Consider the following 16,784-nt stretch of genomic DNA (forward strand, 5'->3'; position numbering starts at 1 on the left):
TGCCCCTGCCTCAGCGGCAGGGCCCCCTTCCTCCTCCTGCTCTGCTGCTCCTTGCTGCCGGTTGCCCAGCTCACCCCAGTTGCCTTGAACTGAACCCCCAGTCTCCACCCCCTCCCCGGTGAGCCGTGAGGCCACAGCCCCTTGCTGCCACTTGCCTCTGGCTCGGGCCCAAGGTGAACCTGCCTGAAAAATCCTATTTAGCATCCAGCTGCCCCAGTTTGACATGCTTCTGCAGGACACAAGCTGGTGATGATTTTTCAGATGCTTGTAATGGGGCCAGCTGTAACCTTCATCTAAGGCACGGCCCTGGCAGAGCTGCTCAGTAAAATAGTAACCACTTTTTTTTTTCTTTGTTTTTTTTTGTTTTTTTTTTTTGGTTTTGTTTTTTTGGTTTTTTTTTACCTAGACAATGCAGTATATTTTTTTCTCTTCCAAAGGGGTGCTGAGACACCTTGCCTGAAACTTCCCAGGAAACTTTGGGTCTGCGGCTGAAGCATCGGTCAGGGGAGGCACCACAAGGAGGATGGGGGCAGGGGCCGTTTTGTCCATCGTGGTGCAAGCACACGAGGCCACCTCAGTGCCCAGCCCAAGGAACAGAGGTGCAAAGCCCAGAGAGGGACCCTGGTCAGAGCCCAGGCCACCTGCCTTGTCCCACAGAGGGGAAGGACGCGGCCAGCCCACGCAGTAGGAGAGGAAACCCAAAAGCTCCTCAGCTCTGTTGTTGCTCTGCTGTCCCTTGGCTCCTGTGCCCAGCAAGCTGGCAGCCCCCCAGGAGCCCTTCTCGACAGCACAGGCAGTACTAGTGTCCCATCTCCTCCTCCCCACTTACTTCTGAAGAAACTAATTTTATCTTCCAACCACAGTGTTTTATTTGTAAGTAGTTGCCAGTGGACCCTAGAGATTTATTATTCATTCACAATGAAGAAACTCAAGAGTCCTCAGACCTAAGGCAGCCAATATATTTATTGTTCCTCCTTAAAGGTAGACCCTTTGCCTGTTACAGTTTTATTATTACCTATAACCTAGTATGGAGAGACAGTATTTCTCATGCTTGGCTGTTAGACAGCAGATAACAGTTTCACCAAATCACAGCCTGTACAAGAAAAACAAAATGAGAAACCCTCTTATTTTTTGAGGCAGAAGTAAAAAAAAATAATATCCCAGAAAACTAAAGCCTTACATAATGACAAACAGTTTTGAAAAGCTCCTCTACTGTGTTTAAAACATTTGCCTGGAGGCAAGTGGACTTTCCTTGAACCAGAAACTAATAAAAGACTTGCCTTAAAATATTTAGACCATTGCAGATTTCAGAACTGTTTGTCTTCCTAAAAATGAGCCACTTGGGATGTTGCTGAAGACGAAGCTGCCTTTTTTGACACTGGATTAGTAGCAGAGTTTACTAATCCTCAGGTCCAGACGGTCAAGACCACCAGATTCAGTCTCAAGACAGAGCAGAGCGGCTGAGTTAGTCCCACATATCAGGCTAAAAAGGAAGACTGTTGGCATATAGTTTCTGGTAAAAAAGAAGGAAATAATCTCTGGACTATACTGACATGAAGTGTGTGAATTGTGTGTCTCGTGACTGCTGCCTTGCCATGGATAATGCAGACAGTGGTGCAACCCTGGCATGGGTCTCCATGAACAGGGTCAATGGGTGACCAGCTTCTGCTCAGATTTCTTCCAGCTTGGGGCCTCTGCAATTTGAGGGGAAGAGAAAGAGGGTGGATGCTTTTCCCCAGGAGGAGAATGAAGGAATCAGAGTATCAGGGCTTAAAAACTTGAGAGATTTCACTAAAACGAAAAGGAAAACTCAAAGAGGGCAGAGGAATGTGAGGGTGTACTTCAGTAGCAGGGAAGTCACTATTGGGACCAGCAGTTTGATAAGAAAGATTTCAACTCAAGACAGAATTAAAAAATCTTCACATTACATGGAGACTGAAGGATCCTGGGCTCCCAAAAGCCGGCTGAGGTGGGGAACTACACGTGCCTGCCTTTCTGGTTTTATGCAGACCTAAAATAAAGAGCAACCAATGCTGGAATATTCTGCCCCTTGCCTGTGGTTGTGCTGTGAGGATGTGGTGTCCCTGAGCGATGCCCGGGACGCAGCGTGGCCGCTGCGGGCAGCCAGGGCTGGCTCCCCGGAGGTGCCCCCTTCGCGGGCGGAGCGGGATCCTGGAAGAAGCCCTGCGGGAAGGGAGGGATGGAGAGGGACCCCAGCAGGGCCGGCCTGGCAGCGCTGCCACGGGTGCTCCTCCTCTCTGCTGCCTAAGCGCAGTGGCCCTCCTTGATCCTGGTTAACTCCTGGCCCGAAGAACAACTTGCTGTCCTTCACCCTCTATGTAGGAACTAGGCTCGGCTTGCAAAACTGGTGAGGTGCTCGGTGTTCCTAGTGGTATTCCCCTCTGCTCAGGCAGCCCCCTAAAATGCAAGTCATAATTGCTTGTCTCAGCCCATCAGCCTTCCATCTCCCCCTGTGCTCAGGAGGTTTCTGCTTGTCAACGTTTTTCTCACTCTCAAGGCTCCCACATTAATCTTGGAATAAAACCTTCTTCCTTCTTTCCCTCCGTTCCTACCATACATGCAATAACTTGCTGTTTGTTCCATTGCAAAGGCTGCAGAGAGCCTCCAAGCTTAGTTTGTGTCCAAAAAACCATCCTCTCTCTCCAGCAGGAGGAGGTCTGTGATGCATCCCAGATGTTTGCACGTGGCAGCAGTCTCCAGACAAAACAGATGACAGGAGGGAGATGGATAAGCAATGAGCAATTGCTTCTCCTCGTGCCTCTTCTTGGAGTCAGGGAGGTTTTGGCACTGGCTCTATTTACCACACTGGTGTATGAAACTTTCTAAACATCTCTCGGAGGCGTCTCTGTTTCTAGCCGTGGTTGTTACAGGGAACTAGAAGGGGGATGCAGAATAGTTTCAGATCATTATATAAGACTCATCTTATATCTTCTCTTTGATTACCTACTGCCAGCTCCAAATTAGCCCGTTCCCATCCCTTCAAACAGAAGAAAAGCACAGGCTGAGACCGTCTCTGCCCTGCAGCTGCTGTTTGTGTGCTCAGTACAGCCTCGGGCTGCATTCATGACTCCCTCTGGTTGCCTCCTTTTTCCCACCCTTGCAGAATTTTTGCAAGGACTGCTTTTTGAGGCTGTCTTTGCTACTGGCTGGCTGGGACCCCCCTCCCTGGCCATGACCCTGTATGTTGAGCTCACTGTAAGAGAAATTATTCAGTCTTAGGATGCATTTTTTTAATATGAAAGCTGTTAGGCCAAACAGGGTCTTCATGCTGCAATGACTGCCTATGCCCAAGCGTAGAGGCATTGTGAATGGCTATATCCCGTGCTGAAGCTGCCCACCTGTTTTATTATTTGGCATACTGGCTAGGACAGCACTGTTGGGGCTGTCACTACCCACACTAGTGACAAACAGCAAGGCTAGTGAGGGGGTGAATGCAGAAAGAGAACTTCTTTTACACAGAAAATTTCCCATGCTTCATTAACACCATGCTGGAAATAGGGCTAATAAAGTAAAATCTTTTTTTTCAAGAAAGAAGTGGCTTAAATATTCAGCTTCACAAAGAGAGGAAAGGGGCTGAGCAGCTCTTCACTAGAGATTTTTTCTTTTTACTTAGAGGTTGAAGCTAAAGGTAAAGACCTTGTCTGCTCTGCCATGCTATCGGCAGCCTCAAATGAAATGCTGTTGTGCTCAGCTTCCTGAAAGGATTACTGTATGCCAAAGCTTAACGTTAGCAGAAGCAATCCTTTCCGATGGACAAGGCGGGTTGAAAAACCAAACAAGTCATCTATAGCGATCTGTGTTGACAGCTTTTTCTGAGAAATAGTCCATAAAATTCACAGTGGGATAGAGATTTGTATCAACAAACTACTTTGGAAGAACAGACTTTGATGAAGCAAATGGGACCAGTCCCCCAGTCTACACTTTAGTAGAAGGCACTTTCTACAAAATGCTGTCCCAGAGATACTGCACACTCGCTGCATGCATGGAAAGAGGTAAGGTAGGAGTAGATGTGGGAGGAATAGCACGGAGAATTGGTGATGACAATCATGGTGGCATCCTTTTCCGAACAAGATGAGGAGCTCTGGCTTGTACTGACTCATAGTTTGTTTTCATGGCACTATTTATAAATCTGCTAACACTTCCTGAATGGTAACCCTAATGGCAAATTACAAATCCTTCATAATTTGACATGTATCTGAATTATTTTATGTGCTTTCAATGGGAAAAATAACCATTTTCTTGACTGTTTCAGAACAGTGAACACTGGAGATGGTGAATTGATCAGAAACAATGAAGCACCATAGGTGAAACCTGGCTGGATATTGCCTGTTGGATCTGAGCAGACCTGGCTCTCGTTGGAGCTGATTTGGGAAAAACCACCCTCGATCTCAGCCCCTTGCCTTTTCTATCGTGGGGTACTGAAGACATTTTCGGAGGTGCTCAGGCCATCGGCTTCAGACACCCCCGAGCACAGCTCTCCCCTGGGCACCAGGGGAAGCTCTGGGACGTGCAGGGCAGCAGCTTCTGCAGTTGGAGGTCTTTTGGTGGGGGCTTCATTTGGAGCCTGTCTGTGGCAGATGTGGGCAGCTCTCCAGGAGAGTGTCGACACGTGGCTGTCACAGCTTTGCCCATCCCACATGACGAGGCACTTCACCTGCCACGGAGCAACCCCCTTCAGAGAGCAGGTCCTGTTTCATTCGCCTCAGCTCCTACACCATCCTCTTCCTCTGAATTAATTTCTTAAGCTGCTCTAGCTGTCACATCTGCACACTTATCAGCTGGTTTCCCATTTTTAATTGCTCTCAAAGGGCTTCTTCAAGAGCCACACCTGCTTTTGTATGGACCTTAATTTGTCACTGTCTAAACTGGAGCAGCAAGCATTTAAAATTCAGCTTCTATGACTGTGTTGTATTTCTTCAAATACGTGATTAATTGCTGGGCCTTTACAGGCTGCATTCAGCTATTTCTGCATAAAACTGAGTCTGTCTTTTGCTGGAAAGTTCCCCACATCATGGATATTAAATATCTTCTTGTCAGTGGGACTTGCATTTGTTCATCTCATTTGTCCTTGCAGAAAGAGGCTGTATGAAATGCAAAGAAAGCTGGGGGCTCTCTCAAGTAGAAAGCCAGGGGCTGTCTCAAGTTTATTCTGTTTAGAGGGGATAAAAAAAGTTATTTTTCTTTGTCGAAACTGTTCTTATAAGGAAACATTTGAGATTAGGGCAGGAGGGGATGTTCCAGGTCATCCCATTCAGCCCCTGCAGCAGTATAAGCAAGCAGGTTATTTAATCCAGCTCATAAACTGCTTGAACTCCATCATAAAAAATATTAAGCTTTTTTTTTTTTTTTTTTTCTCCTTCACAGCTGCTACGGGAATGCTGCTTTAAAACCTTATTTTTAAGACCAAAGCAATTTCCTTATTACATCCATGCTTGAAGAAGCCCTCCATGGTTGAGCAAGGGGTGCCTTCCCCTCTCACTTACAGCATCTTCTCAGCCCAGATGTGTGCGAGGTGTGGGACGTGGCTGGCTGGGGCTACCCCTCTCCCACCCCTCGGATCCCTGGGGACAATCAGTAAGCTGCAAGCTAGAAACCATGGTACTACCTACCCTGGCAAACACAGAAACAAAATCTTGCCCCCCAAAATTCCCACCAATTTGAGGAAGACATGGAAGGAGTAGTAAAGGAGAGAGAGATTTACAGATAGATGGATGGATGGATGGATGGATGGATGGATGGATGGATGGATGGATGGATGGATGGATGGATACATGGACAGGCAAATAAACACTTTTTAAAAATTGTGGCTGGGCTGATCCCCCCACAAGCCCTGCCTGTGCTCCGCAGCCTTTGCAACAGCCAGTACCGCCTTGAACTCCCTTTTTCTGTCCGGCAAGGAAGTAATGCCAGTGTCTCCAGCTGATTTTGAGTCTTAATATTCACCAAGTGATATATGTAAGTGCTGAGTAAAGTTTTAATGTATTCTTAATTTCCTGAGAGCAACAGAAAGCTGCTCAAGAGCCATCTGTGCCCATTTCCACAATCATGGAAAATCAGCCATGTGGGAGATGCCCATGCAGTCCTAGTGGAGGATGCTGATGTTTGGGAGCCAGCTGCCCGTGACCCTCGGTGTGGAACACGGGGAAATCACCTGTGCACATGCCAGCAAAGGCTCCCAAAGGCTGCTACAATCCTGATATTAAAATGCTTCTTTTGCTGCAGACAAGGGAGGAATGAAACGAGCTCCCCGGAGCCCAGCTAAGCCCTGATCTGTGCTGAGGCGGGAGGTTGGGACCACATCTCCCCCTCACCTCAGCCCACTCTCCTCAGCCCTCCTCACTGTTTCCTTGCTGTCTTTTGTTGCTTTAGTCAGAGACCCCTGAGCTGATGAAGGCTGAGAGTCCTCCTGAGCAGCACTACTGGGACTGCCTAACCGGAGGGTCCTGCATTTAACCTAGAGCAAAGCTGTGAGTGAGAACAAGGAACAGAGCAAGGAGATGAATTGCTCATCCCTTCTGCCCTCTGCTCCCCTCTTCTCCACATGTATTTTGTTTCACATTAGTGGGATCAGGCTTTAATAACAACAAAAGCAGCTCTAGATGCAGCCCAAGTCGTCTGTATTTGGAAATAGATCCAGCTGATTCCTGTCAAGGATCATTAAGGGCCATGGAAACATGCATGCCTCTCTGAGGCTACTCATCCTCCTTCTGCCATTAGGGCAGGAGCAGGCAGGAGGAAGGGCAGGAGGCTTTCTTAAGAAACTACATGGAGGCAGCAGGTTTGGGGGAGGAGGGGGTCTTCGTGGTGCAGGAGGAAGAATCAGCCATAGAGTAAAGGGTAACAGAAAGAGGATTAAAGGGGAGAAAGAGGAAAAAATGCAAGGAGAAACACAGAATGAAAGAAAAGTCCCAGTTCTTACTTTGCTCTCTACAGCCCTCCTGCCTCAAATTCACAGATTTCTTCCACCCCAGCACTGCCTGCTTAAGTTACCCCATGGTTCTGCAGGCAGGTCGCGCTTCCCGCCTCTCCTCTGCTCCCAGGCACACTGGGGTCCCTGCCAAGAGCCCCCCATCCCAACCGGGGGCTCCCCCCTCCGCCCTGGCAACCCCAGCCACGACTTGGGAGGCTGCAGCCTTTGCAGCCGATACCTTGCTGGCTGTCAGCACAAAAATGAAAAAAAAAAAAAAAAAAAAAAAAGGGGCAAACAAGGCTGTAAAAGCAGCATGTGGGGAGATCTCCGCTTCTGCGTGCCGTAAGGCCTCTCCTCGCCGAGGGCTGAGCTGCCGCCTCAGCTCCTCAGCCCGCCTGGCCCACAGAGAAAATACTGATATTTCCATGCTGGTGCTGATTGATGTCTTCCACCCTGAAGCGGGAGCTTATCTGCGCGCCCAGGGGGTGGCACTTCCCAGTGAGCCGGGAAAGCGGCAGAAGCCGTGGGAACGGGCGGTGTGGGCTGCGTGGCTTCGAGGTGCTCCCCTCGCACTGGGGGAGCCACCAGACAGGTACCGGGCAGGGTTAGGGAGGGAGCAGGGCAGGGCTGTGGGCAGGTCATGGTGATTTTCTGATGAAATTGGGCTGGTAGAGGGGAAACGGTAGGATTGATAGAGGCCTGCCAGGTTTGGGATAATGTTATACCAGCTTGCAAGTCTGTAGTGGCATCCATATAATTCAGATTCTATCAGAATAATCTATACAGCTATAGACATCTGTACGAAGCTTGAGAATTACGATGGCCAGTCAACTGTAGTTCTGAAATGTTCTTAGTTTTGAGCACGCCACAATAACCTTCCCTTAACATATATGTGTTTCAGTACCTATACAAAAAATGTTTATCATGTAGGTGAAAGTTGTCTTTCAAAACAGCTATTAATGACTCATCATGCTAAAATGGAGGCTTTCAAACTTTTCCCTTCATCAGGCCATGTTTTCTTAAAAAATTCCTATTGGATTTGCAGCCGCCTGCCCCCTCTGCCACAGCCTTACAGGGAAAAGGAGGTGGGGGAAATGTTACATGGAGCTTTTCCAGTGCCTTTCACTTCCCAGTGCCCAGAGCTCATTCGGTCTGCGTCTCCCCCTGAGGTGTGGAGTTTTAATGTCTGACAGATGTTTTAACTTCTACTGAGCAGTTAGGAGGCAAGGAAGGTGGCCAGCAGCACAAAATCTTTTAATTCACCCCTTAGCTGTGAAGCCCTGCGGAGGGCCGTGACCAGCGTCCGGGCCGACGGGAAGGTGTCCCCGCGAGGCTGCAGCCTGTGTGGGAAGTGCAGGCTGCATCCCGAGGGATGCTGGAGGGACGGCTCATCCGCCAAGCCCTGGCCAGCCATGCCATTTACACAGCCTCCAGGATCACTGATAAAAAAAAAAAAGGGATCAGTTTATTTAGGTGGGAAATTGCCGTTTTTGGCACCGCTACGGGGAGCTGACCGAGACCGATTCCCGCACTGTCCCCGTGCAGGCAGTCCCTCGGCATCCTCCTGTTTGCGGGACCCATGTTCATGGGATGTGAGGGGAGCATCTCTGGGCAGACCCTGGCAGTGCTGCCAGTTCAAAGGGAGCCCTGCTGCCAATGAAAGGACTCACTGATATACCTGCACTGCTTCTCCTCCATCGTCCCTTCCCTGCACCTGTCATCAGTTCACGTAAGGAAAACAAGATAAATTCCACTGAGTAATTTTGGGGACTTATTTCTACTAATTCAGTCTCTTCTGTCAACACCGTTGTTGGTTTGTGGAGCTTCGGGCAGGAATAGGGCCCCTTGTCCTTGAGGCCCTTGGTGTTGGTTTTTGAGCTCTTGCTGCCATTTGCACTGTCCTGTGCTGGGAAGTGGGCCGTATCGTGAGGGCTCCGGAAAGCCCAAGCCAGCTGAACCCTGGTATCGGTGACAATGCGCCTCTGATTTCTGTGCAAGCAGCTGAATGTGATGGTAACGTGGTGGGGGTTGGAAAAGTGGGTCTGGACAGAGCATCCAGGGCTCACCTCTCTTCCTAGGAGAGCAAAATGGTTTGTCACGTCCACTTGCTAGTGTGAATTGCATGTCCCTGGATGGATGTTCAAAAGGTTAAATACTGAAATACATCTGGAAAAAAGGACTGCGTATACAGCCTACAGTATCTCGTGTGATGTATTTAATGTCCCTAATTTACATGCTGACAACTTTGCCATTTTTAAACAATGTTATCATTCATCTTTCTGACGATTAATCAGCACAAGCTTCAAACACTGTTTATCACACTTTGATGCAGCAATCAAACGTGAAAGGCAAGGTGTTACAGGGGTGGCTTTTTTTCATTGTTTTGTTCAAAAATCTTACAATATTTACAAAAAGATGTATTTTTTTTTTCTAACACCATTTTTGGAATTATTCACTCATTCACAATCAGTCATTGTATAAAAACATCATTCAGAAATAGGTTTTAAAAATACACCCACCTCCATTGCATAGTATACAGAAAAATAGGCAAGAGTCAAGACACTTGATTTTTAAATGAGAATGTGAACTGATTCAGAGGTACAACATTTCTGAGGAAGAAAGATGCACTTCTCAAAAAATAATCAGTGGTAGTTCTCCTGAAGCTAATGAGCTTCTTGTAGGTCTACTGTCAAATTTCCCTTTTACAGATCAAGTATCTCTTGAGGTGTATTGCCGTACACACAGTGCTTGCATTAAGGTCAAACAAATCATATTGCAATTAGAAGATTTACTCTGCAGTATTTGCATGTGGACACTGACAGAAATGAGTTACACAAAGTACTCACAAGGATCAACGTTGGTTTCATGTGTCATCGTCCATCCCTGGAACAACTCAGTGGGCCTCATTTGTTATTTCCAATTTCTGCTTGTATAATAATTGAGAAGCTGAATACATCCTTATAATTTTAGAATCTTTTCTTCGGTAAGACCTTGGGTTCTGTTCATTGTAAGAGTTAAAACGGCAGGCTGTGAAGGGATTAGCAGGCACTGCCTGTATCTATCCTGCTGATTTTCAAACAAAACTTGGTAATTTAGTCATTTGCTTATCTTGTATACTGATAATTTTTTCGCTTTAAAAATGTGCTCCAGTGAATTCATGGAGCCTGGTCCATTAAAGAGCAACAGGGAACTCTGAACAATAGGTGCTTGTTTTACAGCCACTGCAAATGCTTCGAAAGCACTAAATTGCCTTTTATACTCAACAGTCTAATAACAAAGACTGATTTTCTCTCTTTTTTTCCCCAATTGATTTGATGGTTCACTTGAGCTTTAAAAACACATTACATAAATCTTTACGGCTATTACAGAAGTCTTTTGTCAAGTTTAATTTGGTGTTTGGGGTTTTTTTCACGGTGTAATCATTCACCCTTAAACTCACTGTACCATACGTATCACAGGATCGTGCTTGACTCTGGATCCGTAGGGAAAGTAAGTCCTAGAGCTTTATTTTGCACAGGGAGAGACCTAAATCCTTCCAAAGGCAGTTTGTCACTGAAAGCTCCTGGTTCAGAGGTATATCAGAAAAAGCGCTGAGCACTCCTGAAGGCACCTCCGACAACAGCTCTATCCTCTCCTGTTATTTTACTTTGCCATTACAAATTTCTTTGGGCTTAATAGCCCATGGTGGAAATCTTGGCTAGGATTAACTGAAAGGGTGGGAGAGCCATCAGTGTAGACCTCTCTCCCTGCTGCAGAATAAAGCGGGGTGTGTTGCTCACTGAGCTGAGATGTGGAGGGCAAGACCTGGTAGAAAAGCAGTAAGTGTTGAAAAACCTTCAGAAATGCAATTGGGTACAAAAACCCAAAACCTGAGTAGATGGTATTATCTTTACCAGGGAAAGCAGAGAGGCTGTAAAATGCCAGGCTTCCTCATCCAATTTTCTCCTGACCCCTGTGCATCCCAATGCCTTTTCACTTTCCTTCTGTTACTGAAGTGGAGGATTTCCATCACTCTCCCCTTTCCCAGCCCTGCCCCCAGCACTGTGATGGGTGAGGAAAGCCCGGCCTGAGGGCATGCAGGACCAGGGCTCCCTTTCGGAAAATGAAGAAGGAAAGGCTGAGAGAAGTAGGATGCTCTCCCTGCTCTCCCAGCCGATCCACCTCTCTCAGCATTTATAATCACTCAGCAAAGCGCTTGGCTCTGAAGAACGGGTCGGTATAGACAGGGCTTGGCTGGCACTGTAAGGAGAAGACGGGGCTCTGCTGGTGATAGAGCTGGAGATGAAGGACTGAAACAGAAAGAAACCAGTTAAATGCACAGAGGTCCATCTCCACCCCTGAGCTTCTCGGTGCCAGGAGCCAGGGTGAGCCTCTCAGTGGGGTAAGATGTGTTTGATGCTCAGAGACCGCCACGTGCACCCACCAGAGAATTTTGTGGATAGCCAGTTGAGATTCCGCTCTCATTGCCAGTGTTGTAAATCTAGGGTAGTGACACCGACCTTCCTGGCTGTGGTTAGAGCAGCACAAAACCTGGCTTCACGTTATAACCACTGTAAGCGCAGGACGGGTCGGATTCACGTCTGGTGAGGATCGGCGGAGGAGTGTGGGACAGCACAATAACGAAGCTATTATTCAAACGAAGAACTTTAAAAGAGAAGGATGGAGTTGCTGGTGACACTGACCGACATTGTTTGGGGATCACAGTAAGGAGATCTGCTCGGCGAACAGGGAGAGCAGAGCCAGCGCCAGGGCCCAGCTGCTGCTCGGGGGGAGCGGTGCCACGGGGGCCGTGTTTCGGAGCATGCACTCCACCCTGGACCAGGAGCCGTTGTTGGGCAGCGGCTGTATTCCTGCCAGCCTGCACATGATGTTGTAAACGTCCACGGATCTGATGGGAGGCGCTCGGAAGTTGGATCGGAAATCTGCAGGGGGAAACGGGCAAAAGAGAGGATTTGGCGTTGGACGGCTTGGGGCTCTGCTCCTGAAACGCGGGGCGCTGCGGGGCAAGGGCTCCTCTGCCTTTGCCAGGACTTACCCAGCAGGCTGGGATGTGGCACACAATACAATTTACATCACTCAGCAAAAACATTTTAAACATTTTTATTCATTATTTTTACTTTTAGTCCAATTTTATTCTAAAAACTAAAAAAAAAAAAAAAATGCATTAAGTACAGGAGCTACTTTACTGTTTGTGCTTGGTAGATTTAATAGCTTGAAATAATTGTATTGCGCATTCTGCTTTGCTTTCTCTCCTGTCTGCAGTTGCAGCCTAGTGCTCAGCAGTGTTTAAAGGGCCTGATGAAGCCAAAACCAGGGGTCTGCTCATGGGACGGGTGGGTGAGGTGTGCTGTACCCTTCCCAAAGAAAGCGCTCTGCATTAGCGAGTCCGAATCCATCAACAGAATAATTCATGTGTTTCAAATGGAATTAAAAATTCAGGCCAAAATTGAGGAAAATAGGGCAAAGGGATAAAGTTACTGCACTGGGATGTCAGAGCGGGGCTGACCAAATCCCTTCACATCTCTCTGCTCTGTTTCTACAGCTATAAAACAGATACAGAGCTAGAAACCTTCCCGGCATCCAGCTGCAGTGAGGAAATCCTGCCATCTATTTGTAATCTTTGGGCGTTGCAAAGTGCCACGGCAGGGCCCTGGCGTGCGAGGGGCTGCAGGGGCCGCGGGGCTGTGCGGGGCGCGGGACACCGCGGGCGGTGGCACCCTACCTGGCCCGTATGCGATGAAGAAGGCTCTCATGTCCATGAGCTCGTTGTCGTAGCCATGCCAGCCGTTCTGCCAGGCCTCCTTCCTCCCCGTCCCGTTCTCCCAGAAGGGCAGCTTGTCCCTGCTCTGGGTGACAACAGCAGAGCACGGTTAGTGCCTGCCTGCCGGGCTGTGCCAGGGGTGCCACGCTCTGTCTCCACGTGCTGTACCCCCCCCATCAGGCCCCCGTGCCGTGCCTTCGGCTGCACAGGGGCTCATCACCAGGAGGGGTGACCCCCAGCTTTGCTGTCTCTCAGCAAATTAGCCATCTCCCAGCTGCGTGGGCAGGACAACTTTTGGCCTCTCACTCATCCAAATTTCTGCCGTGAGCAAAAAGTATCACAGCCATACGTGACACGTAAGCAAGGTGGTGACCCTCTCCTGCTGCCCGCTAGCAGCGCTGATCTCCCCTCCAGTGCCACGCTCCCACCCAGCACCATGCACCCCTGTGGATTTGATGGTATGTTGTTCTGCCTGACATGCCGTTAGCACCATTGAAAAAGAAGCCATTTTTGCTCTGTTCGACTAGTCGGCCTAGACAATACAAACATCATACCTACTGTATACTTTCTAACGATTATTATTTATTCTCTGTGCTTGTTTTAGTATTAAAGCAACGAGGTTCCTTCCAGGGAACACAGGCTCAGACCTAAGACAATCCCCCTCTCCCTGGCGTAGACCGCTCTCAGTTTTCTCTCCCTGCTTAGTGGATCCATGCTGTAATAATTTGTCGTCATAATTCTTGCTTTTCCCTGCCCATATTGCACCTAAGTTGTACTTCTAAATTCCTTCCTTACTTTCTCCTGTTCTGTATTAACAGCTCTCAACAGACTACCTGCAGCAGTGCCATTTATTGCCCACCCGTCCCCCCCTCAGGAGCAGCAGTCCCTAGGCACTGCTCAAAATGCTGGAGCTACCCTCTCCGTGACAGTCTCTTGTCCCATACTCGCTAGGGATGGCAGCACATGTGACACTTCACATATCCCTAAAACTACAGCAGGAATTTCACTCAGACAAAGAACATCAGCTGACAGTTCGTTAGGCCCCTGGCATTAATTTCTCTGATGGCTGCAGGGAAGGAACTACAGTTCCCTAAAGTGGCTAGGTCTGGGCTTCATCACAGGAGCACAAAAGACGCCCCAACATAGTGTCCCACATCCTCACCCTGGCTGAGTGATGCTGCAACCCTTGCAGATGGTAAAGCAGATTGACTGAGGATCCCCTTCCTTTTACAAGCATTTATTTTGTCTGATTTTTATTTTACTCCTCTGCCCCAGAAGAAAATTGACTGTGTGCAGGAGCACTGAGGACAGGAATGATTATGGCTATGAGGTGTGGCTCTTCCGATTGTTTTCCAGGGGAACCCCCAGAGTATCCCTTGTGTTTCTTTGTACATAATAGTCAGCAGATGTACCAGATAATTAAACAATTTTAGCTGACAAATGAAATCTCTTTCCTTGTCCCCATCTATTTCACTGACAGAGCTCAGAGCAAGCCAAGGAGAAAACAGACTCCTTCCCCTCTTCCTACCACAGCACCTCCTTATGCTGTGGCTCGGTGTACGGCGGTTCCCGGTGACTAATTGTCACAGGGCTGCTCACCATTGGGCAGCCTGTACAGTATTTGTTAGCATCAGCTCCAGACAAACCAAGTCACAGCTAATTTGCAGTGTTTCTTTGGCAGTACCATGACACTGCCGAAGCTGCACCCCTCCACGGCCCTGTCAGATGTTGTGGACTCAGCTGCTTCCCCAGGAATGTCAAAGGCAGGAGGTAGTGTGCCTTTCCATCACCCACCCAGGCATCAGGAGATACCGACCTGCAGCCAGATGTGCAGTCAAAGGCACGGTCATTCCCATTATTTCTGCTGCTAGTTGGGTCAGAAAACATATTACTTTGTTTCACAGCTGCAGCTGAAGTGAGAGTTCATGAAACGGAGCCATTAACAGCAGTAGCTGGAGGGAAAGGGCTGTGCAAGCACCTCAGCGCTGCCCTTCCAGGCTTACAGCAAACCCCACAAAGTCCTGGGGCTTCTCTGGGGCCAGGGCGCCGGCAGCATCCCCAACGTGTCTGCCTTGGCGAACCCAAATGGGACAGAGAACTCAACCCGGACATTAATTTTCCATGCTCAGCCTAAGCCTGGGCAAGCGCTGCTCCTCACAGATGAAGCAGGCATGCCTGGGGCTGCTGCTGCTGGGCTGCTCCCCGCACGTGCATGTTCAGAAGCTGTACAGCAACTGCTCCCTAAAACTTGGGGAAGTACATGGGGATGGGCACAGGGTGAGAACGCAACCCTGGGGGCTAACGCCGTTGTTGCATCCAGGAGAGCAGCTAGGCGAAATTCTCCTCAAAGGATGGGGACCACTCACTCATGGGGAGGGAACAAGATAATACTAGCAGACCAGATTCAAAACAGCTGGAGGCATGTGAAATCCCTCTTCATCCTGCTTGAACTGAAATGTGGACAGGCTTTTGTTCCTATGCTCCCTGCTGGGGAAAAAAAAAACAAAACAAAAAAACAAAAACCAAAACCAACCCAAAACTTTCCAGATACATCCCCTTTATCTCTCTCTCAAAAAAAAAAAAACAAACCCAAACAACAACAACCAAAAAAAAAAAAACCCAAACCAAAAACCAACCTATTTCAAACAGCTTATAGCTATCCACTAGCTGACAGAGAGTTAAAACACCCCGTTAGCATGATAGGGAAGAGCTGAACATTCTCTCTTCGGTGGTTTGGGCAGGAAGTATAATAGAAGGCTCAATTATTGCTTTAAAAATATGACAGGAAACTTTCATTTTCACATCCGATTCACAGATAATGAAAATGTACTGAGTAGAAGGAAAATTTGACAGCATTAATGAGAGGACATTCTTGAAAATCAGAAACAATGGGAAGGAATGGGCAGAGAGACAGAAATAATTACCATAGCAGCAGTGTTTGCTGCACTGTTATTAAGGTTTGTCAGAGTTTCAATGATTTTTTTTAAAGTGCATTTTTTTTACAGAATATGTAAAAATGTTCTGTGTTCAACTTCTGTACAAAAGAGTTTAGTTGTAATTTTTTAAAAATAATTTTGGCAGAAATGTTTCAGATTCCTACTTTACAAGTCTGAATCTTAACTCTGGCTTTTTTACATTATTTTTTAACCAGAAATGTGGTGCTCACCCTTCCGTACTCAAAAGCAATCAGGTTGTTTTAGAGGTGCATTTATATTCTGCTGTAGAAATTGCTATCCTAAAGTCAGGTTGGCTAGTGAGAAATGTGATGGTGTGGACCACCTTGAGCAAAGCCTGGTGAGCAGTAGCTCTGAGGGTCATGAAAGAAGATGCTCAACTCAGTTTCAATAATCTGCAAGGCAGTGATGGGCAATGGCTATGCTGGGACACTGAAAAAAACCCAGAACTCCTTGGTTCTGTTGCCACTTTACTGATTTAATATATGACCTTGGACAAATCACTTAGTACTGCTCCTCAGTTTACCCACTTAGAAGATATATATGTTGCCTCACCCTCTGAGCTGTGGTGAGGTGCAGTTAATATCTGTAATGTGGAGATGCTCTGTAATACTACAAGTACAAAATAATAACAACAACAATAATTCATAGTAGCAAAATAAGTCTGTATGAAAAAATCTCAGATTTCAGTGTGTGCACTGGGTATCTCAGAGGAACAAACCCCCAGTATGACCCTTTTGAGACTGGAAGGCTTGGGAGAAACGGGGCATTTTTAGGACAGTGTCTGATGGGTGGGAAACCAGGCAGAGGGAGAGGTTGACACAAAGTGCTGTTGAATGGAGGGATAGTAAGGGCTTGAAATGGAAATACTCTTTTTGTGTCTGAGATGAAGGTAGGCAGGCAAGGGGAAGAGGAATAAAACAACAGAATGGGAATGGGAAATACAAAATCTCCTCCTGCTTTATGACAACACAGAAAAAAGAAGTCTTGACTATTTAACTTTGTCTGCCTTCATCATAGCTGCCATGCCTTTACATTCTTTTAGGCACACAGCAACATTTGACATTAGTTTTGCAGTCATCCCAAATAAATCATGTAACGCTTTAACTCAATGCTCAGCATAGAATTGTACATATTT

At 47.5% G+C, this 16,784-nt stretch overlaps 1 protein-coding gene across 1 annotated transcript in view; it reads right to left on the bottom strand.

The window, feature by feature from the left end:
• Positions 1–9,124: 9,124 nt before the first annotated feature.
• The window catches only part of ENPP6 (ectonucleotide pyrophosphatase/phosphodiesterase 6), a 34,227-nt gene continuing 26,567 nt past the window's right edge, over positions 9,125–16,784 (bottom strand). Inside the window, exons 7-8 of the mRNA XM_032999010.2 lie at positions 12,654–12,777; positions 9,125–11,853 (exon numbers count right to left, since the gene is read on the bottom strand). Of these exons, the coding sequence (XP_032854901.2) occupies positions 11,630–11,853; positions 12,654–12,777 (348 nt within the window). The 3' untranslated portion in view covers positions 9,125–11,629. The remainder of the gene's footprint in view (positions 11,854–12,653; positions 12,778–16,784) is intronic.

The sequence above is a fragment of the Tyto alba genome, unplaced genomic scaffold (genome assembly GCF_018691265.1).
Source record: "Tyto alba isolate M040663 unplaced genomic scaffold, T.alba_DEE_v4.0 Super-Scaffold_6, whole genome shotgun sequence".
NCBI classification, from domain to species: domain Eukaryota; kingdom Metazoa; phylum Chordata; class Aves; order Strigiformes; family Tytonidae; genus Tyto; species Tyto alba.